At 40.1% G+C, this 7,177-nt stretch overlaps 1 protein-coding gene across 2 annotated transcripts in view; it reads left to right on the top strand.

Annotated features, from left to right (window-relative positions):
* Window positions 1–277: 277 nt before the first annotated feature.
* The window catches only part of gramd1ba (GRAM domain containing 1Ba), an 808,348-nt gene continuing 801,448 nt past the window's right edge, over window positions 278–7,177 (top strand). For both annotated transcript variants that reach the window (XM_038778914.1, XM_038778911.1), the window contains exon 1: window positions 278–610. In XM_038778914.1, the coding sequence (XP_038634842.1) occupies window positions 456–610 (155 nt within the window). In that variant the 5' untranslated portion in view covers window positions 278–455. The remainder of the gene's footprint in view (window positions 611–7,177) is intronic.

Here is a 7,177-nt window from a genome sequence, read left to right as displayed (position 1 = left end):
GGACACAATGTGGAGAGGATACAAAAGAGAGAGAGAGAGAGCGCGCGCGCGCGTGTGTGTGTATGGAGCGTGCGCTTGTGTTGATACGAGGAGTGGGCGGGACCAGGGCACACGGGTGTCTGGGTTCACCCGAGCGCGCGCCGCGCAGGCGCAGCTGGGCGCGCGAGCCCAGCGATCGGTGGCAGGGAATCGCGCACGCGCGCGCTCTGGGTCGCCGCGAGCTCCAACGTTCTCTGGCGCGCGCGCAGCCAACAGCCGCCAGGCAACAAGCAGCAGCAGCAGCAGCATCGATCCATCAACAATAAGAAAAGGCTCCCATGTCTTCGGGGAAAGATATCACAGGATATTAATCGGAGACACACGCACGTGCATATATATATATTTATATATGTGCGCACCCATATTTATTTATTTTCCAATTACCTCGTTGAAATAAGCTGAAGTGAAATTGCAGCATGGCTTTCGCCAACCCGGGTCACATCATCCCGCAGCTGAAGCTGGAGGACGCGGCCGAGGACAGTTTGTTCAAGAACATTTCGGTGAGGTCGCTCCAGCAGATCCAGCACCTGAGGAACAAACCGCCTTCGCCGGCCGGCTTGAGGCACCCCAGGTAGGAGAGTGATGTATGCAGCCAGTTTCTGCACCCCCCCCCCCCCCCCCCCGGTTTGACACTTTAGCGGGTCTCTGCCAAACATAACGGTGGATTGTCAAGGGCCAGCGAGCAGGAGGCGAGCTGTGCTGCTCGCTCCAGTGCCCCTGGCTCCCGAGCAAATGGCCATCGTTTGTGTGTTTTCAGGATGTTGCGGATTGATGTGGGTGGGGGGTTCCCCCTCACCGCTATTTGTCGTGAATATGGTAAACTTTTTTGTTTCGGACAAGTCGGTTGTTCTCATCACATCAGCGGAAAATGGTACCTGCTGCAAGCTTCGGGTTGCAGGCGCATTTTCCAGAGGATGCTCCCTCGCATCTATTATCCCTTCCACCACCAAAAAAAAACTTTATTAAACCTTAAATGCCCTGCAAATCTCGGATATATTTTCACTTCCTGCCCGAGTAAACGAAGCGTGAGGGTTTAGCTGGGGATTTGTTTAGTTTGGTCTTTGACAATGCCTCCCTGCCTTCTGTGTCTGAGCGCTAGGACCTTTTTGTTTGCAGATGTGGCAATGGCAATATACTTCTGGTGTTGATATTCCTCCATCCCATATCCGAAGTGTTGATTCTGAACGATTGCCCCATAACTATTTCTCTGAATGTTTCTATATTCCCAGGAACTATTTGGGGTTACGATTGTGCTCAGTTGATTTGCCTGTTGGTGCACCTTGTAATTTGCCTGCATGCAAATAAACTACATTTTAATGCAAATTGAGAGAGCAAAATTATCGCATAAAACATTGTTTTAAACCATAAAACACTTCAGAAACGATTACAAATATTGAATGCTGACAGATTTCTTGTATTTTAATTTTTCCAATTAAGGTGCAATTTAGCATGGCCAATCCACTTACTCTGTGCATCTTTGGGTTGTGGGGGTGAGACCCCTTAGACATGGGGGACAATGTGCAAATTCCACACGGACAGTGACCCAAGCGGGCTGGGATCAAACCTGGGTCCAGAGTGCTGTGAGGCAGCAGTGCTAACCACTGCACCACCGTGTCGCCCTGCGTACAGATTTCTTAAGATCATTTTTTCCCCCAGTTTGTAAATCTGTTAAGAATTTAACTGCCCAAAATGCAATTGTATAGTTGGTGTATTGAAATATTTCAGAAACAGTTTGTTCATAGTTGACCAAAAGGCAACTAACAAATTGGAGAAGTACCAGTTAATAACAGGATCCGATTCTCCTGGCTCATTTAACTCTTGGGGGGTGGGGGGGAGTTGTAAGGTAGAACTATATACGATATATAGTTTCTCCTGACAGTCAATGCAGATATATCTTGAGATATTTGCAGTAATGTTGGTGATATCATTAATCCTTCAATTTGAATGCCATCATACTTTTAATATAGTTATATTTTATGTTGCAATTCATGTTGGGCACATCAATAGACGCATAACTGAATGTAGCAGCTTGTAAGGTTAAAGATATTTTTGAAAACATTGAGTTATGAATTAAAAAGCAGCTTTCTAATCTTGGGGTTTGGGTTTCTAATATCATTCATAGCTAGATGTTAGAATTTCACCTTGTAATCACTCCCACGGCATCTATTGGAGTTAATATAGTTTCATCAGTGGGTTAAAGTAATATTTTCATACTGCTAACAGTTCTTATTGGTTATACTACCATCTAAAATTTACGAACGTGCTTAATGTCATAATGTTTTGTAACATGCTTCTAGTATCTATATATAAGATTTGTAATATTTTGTGGCAATGAATGATTTTGTTATTGCCCCAGTATGTGTTAATTAACTAAATTAGAAATATTTCATTCAGCTATCATTGTTAGTCCTCAGTAGTATGTAGCATTCCAGAATAAGAATACCATGATTATTATTCATTAATCATAATTTGATGCTATTATAATGGTAGCAAACATCTGGGGAAACTAGTAATGTGACCAGGTAGTGAAACATTTGAAGTTTAAAATTGCATAGTTCGGCATTGCATTAACGTAATGTGTGCAATAATGTTTTGTGAAATTGTTTGGTTTTGATGGTCATTTTAAATAAAAATATATTGAAATATTCTGAATGTTGTGTATTGATGACCCCCTGTTTCTAGTGTAAGGAAGCTGGGCCTCTCGGAGAAATTTCAGAAAAGCAATGTTTTGAAAATATTTATGAATGTTGCACTTGGTTTTAAAATAAAACAAAAGTACTAATCATTGCTCACTTATATTATTAAAATAATGATTATCTTCAATGGGTAGCTGGTATTCTCAGCAAAATATCATTGATGTACATGTGATGCCTCAGTCTTTATCAAAGGAAACAGCCCAGGATACTGCCAAAATTATTACAATCCAACAATAGCTAATATGTAAAATTTATTGAAGTGTTGCAAAAATACAGTGCAATCTGATTTACACACATGTGATTTTACCTTCCAAGATGCAGGAGTATAATCTATACTTTGGATTTTGCAGTTGATACATTTTCCTGAGTGAGATCATATTCGGCAATATTCATTTCATGCTGAACACATTCTTATGCAGTTTTTGGACTGAAATTTCATGGAAACATTAATCCACTTAAAATAAGATTGTGTCCATTTCCTAATATTGCACAGCATAGTCACTCATCACAACTGCATAAATTGCAGGCACAGTTGTGCAAACTTTTATTTCTATATTTATGCACTTGTTTGATGTTGTTTGTGTAGTGATCTCTGTATATCAATATACATGATCAGTATATGTAAAACTAGTACAGTCAATTCAACACTAGATGTCCCACTATCAGGTGATATAAAAAGGACTTTCCCGCTGTTTCTAAGAGAGTGTGCTTCAGGAGAATGAACAGACATACATAGAATAGCTAGAGAGAGAGAAGTTATAAGTTATTTCATTATTACATTGTATAGTTAGTTATCTTTACTATATTTTATTTCTTTACTAGTTGAGTATTAAGTAAAAAGACTCACAAATATTATTTATATTACTCAATAAATTAGTTTACCTTTACAAGAAGACTAATGTTCATTTCATCAGCTCGGCTGGTTCAAAAGAGTAATATACTATATTACACAAGGTAATATAACAGTTTGGACTTTAATAAATTTGTTGGCTTCTTGTCCAGTGACTGATAAGTATAGCAAAACCTAATGAGAGTGCTGTTGTTAATTGTGAGTTATTACCTGGGTGAATTCATAGAATTCCTGCAGTGCAGAAGGAGGCCACTTGGTTGATTGAGTCTGCACTCACTCTCTGAAAGAGCATTCCAGCCAAGCCCACTTCCCTGCCTATCCCAATAACCCCTTAACCTAACCTACTCATCTTTGTGACACAAGGGGCAATTAACTTAGCATGGTCAATCCACCGAACCTGCACTTCTTTGGACAGTGGGAGGAAACCGGAACACCTGGAGGAAACCCAGGCAGACATGTGGAGAACATGCAAACTCCACACAGCCAGACACCCAAAGCCGGAATTGGACCCGGGTCCCTGGCATTGTGAGTCAACAATGCCACCGTGCCACCCTTAATTGATTGGGAAAGAAGGCATTTGTTCCTTTTACCTTCATATGTCTAGCAGCATGTAGCCAATCCCACCAGGGGCTGTTTAGCACACAGCTAAATCGCTGGCTTTGAAAGCCAGCAGCACGGTTCGATTCCCGTAACAGCCTCCCCGAACAGGCGCCGGAATGTGGCGACTAGGGGCTTTTCACAGTAACTTCATTTGAAGCCTACTCGTGACAATAAGCGATTTTCATTTCATTTCATACTGTAGATCCATGCAATAAAATCAGTCATGAAACTGAAATTGTGGATTGTTTTGAGGTATTACTGTGTATACAGCAAAAAAAAAAATAGACTATTGCTATAAAATTCGATGGAGTGTTGTGTGATAGTTATTCCGTATCTTTACAGCTTTGAATAAATGTGATTGTTTTAAACACACACCAGTTTTTATACATTGTCATTCAAAATACTTTGAAAATGATGGCAGTTCAGAACTCCTACCACAAGCAATATGTAACTGCAATTTTTTAAATTAAGGAAATGCTGTTTGCCTTGAAAAACTGGATAACAGAACATGCTGATGTCTGCACCGATGTGTTGGCATGTGGTTATAACTCACCGAATAGATTTTCTGATTGGTATTGTTAAATGGCAATAACCCCCAACATGAAAATAATTTGATTGGAAAATCCAGGCTATGTCATGGGATGTTAAAGTACAGAATTTGGATTTGACTAATGCAGTTGGCATGATTCCTTTTTTCTTTTTTTGGGGGATTGTCTGTCTGGTGTCAGGATGCTCTAAGGATAAACACATTTTATATGACAGAGAAGCATTATCATTTCATATTTTTTGGAAGATAGGAGTAATATGACAGCTCCCATGACCAGACTCTCATTATCATTTCATTATTTAGTTTATAGTTTTAACCATATGCAGCAGTGAGTCACATTTTAGTCAGGTTAGTATTCGCAGATTACATTTTGGTCCATTTTGAATGAAGTGATGCATTTGAAATGTGAATGAGTTCAAAATACATGTCAATAATATGAATAGTCCACATAACTCTCACTGCACCTAATTCTCATTTCAGAAGTAGTTTCAAAGTAAATCTGTATCAAAAATAAAATAAATTTAGTTAGTTTAGATTAAAGTAATAATGACTACCCTTCAGAATCTGAAGCTTTTTCAAGACTTTATGTGATTTGAAAATAACTGTGCCTGCTGTTTATTAGCTTTACAGCTGGTGGAAGTAAAGTTGAATGGTTAGTCTGAAATTGCAAATTACCCCCTACATTGCATCAACTGTCTTTTCTGCATTTTCCTGGCCTTAACAATTATGCCCTCAACTACATTGTCTTTATCTCCTACCGTACAGCCAAAGATACTGTATAGAAGGTCCGGGGTTGGCCATAATTTTATTTACTTTGTGTATCCATTTATATTATTATACATTATATGTTATACATAATATATACCATCAGGTAAAGGAAATTGGAAATTACTTTAATTTTTAGCTAATGGCACAGCCAGTATTTAGGACAGATGCTGCTGCAGATGAATTCCATGGCTTTCATATGTTTAGCTGAATACATAGGACACACTTCCCATGTAAATATATTTGAGTAAACAAATAATTTTTTAGCATAACAAAGTCTTGCTCTTATAGTATTATAGAATCCCTACAGTGCAGAAGGAGGTCATTTGGCATTGAGTCTGCACTGACCCTCTGAAAGAGTTCCCCACATAGGTCCAATCCCTGGAACCCCACCTAATCTTTTTGAACACTAAGAGCAATTTGACATGGCCAATCCACCTAACCTGCACACCTTTGGATTGTGGGAGGAAATCGGAGCACCCAAGAGGAAACCCACGCAGGCATTGGGAGAATGTGCAAACTTCACGCAGACAGTCACCTGAGGTTGGAATTCCCATTCTTTGGCTGATAGTTCTTTCCCATCTCCACAAAAGGCCGGAGCTAGGTCATTGGTATGCTGCTAGATTCCAATTACTAGACCAGTAGGTCCTCAGATCTAATGGGAGGATGTCTGGTCCTGTGGGGATGTCCAGAAGAACAATGGGTCTTTGCTAAATCATATTATGCATTCCTTAATGAGGTTAGGTTTGAATGGGAACCTATGAGTCAGCTATATATGTATTCCTTTGCCTCTGCTTCTAGCAGGTTTTATTTTGTTTAACCGTTAAATTGTCTGCTTCATTTGTTTCTGGACCGCATTTCTGAACCCATATTTCTAATATCTCCCTATTGTGTCATCTAGCAACTAGAAACATTTGGGAAAGCATTACTGTACCATTCGCAAATCAACTGGCTGAATCATTTGCAGGTAAATTTTCTTTCTTAGGAGCAATCATGAAACACACAAAAATCAAGAGAAATTAACATGGTCAAAAAATTTGTATGCTTCTGGAATGCTCCCTGCCCAGAATTGGCAGACACAAAGCAGTTTCGATTTGGGCCCCATATACTGTGAGAGACCAGGGAGTCCTCAGGCACTAGGTGTGTGTCCTCTGCTTGTTGGCAGAAGATTTCAAATTTGCTCAGATAGGTTATGGAAGTGTGTGAAGCGATCAAGAGAGACGGGCTGATCAGGAAAGGGGAGAAGTAATTGTGATGAATCACTGTGTGCACCTGTATTAGGGGATGTAAGGTAGGACCTGCACTACAGGTTCGCCGGTCGCCCCTGCCGGCTAGCTCCGCCCATAAGGAGCCATATAAATATGCGTGTACTCCTTCTGAGCAGCCATTTCGCCAGCTGCAGTAGGAGGCCACGCATCTGACTGTAATAAAGCCACAGTTGTACCAATCTGAGTCTTTCGTGCAATTGATCATGCATCAGTAATTAAGTTGGGTGATCAGAAGTACTGCAAGGCAGCTGGCAACATTTTTTGCTTCCCTGTTCCGTTAAGTACACTTTTGCATCCAGTCTTCTCTTTAAGGATGTTTTCCAGTAAACAGCCAGCTCAAGCTGTAATAAAGTTAAGTTTTTCAAATATTAGTATTGAAATGTTTCTGTTGTAACTTCATTGACTTAAAAAT

This window comes from Scyliorhinus canicula, chromosome 19 (assembly GCF_902713615.1).
Source record: "Scyliorhinus canicula chromosome 19, sScyCan1.1, whole genome shotgun sequence".
Taxonomy (NCBI): domain Eukaryota; kingdom Metazoa; phylum Chordata; class Chondrichthyes; order Carcharhiniformes; family Scyliorhinidae; genus Scyliorhinus; species Scyliorhinus canicula.
Note: the sequence above shows the minus strand (reverse complement) of the source record. Positions and strands in the feature narration are given on the sequence as shown.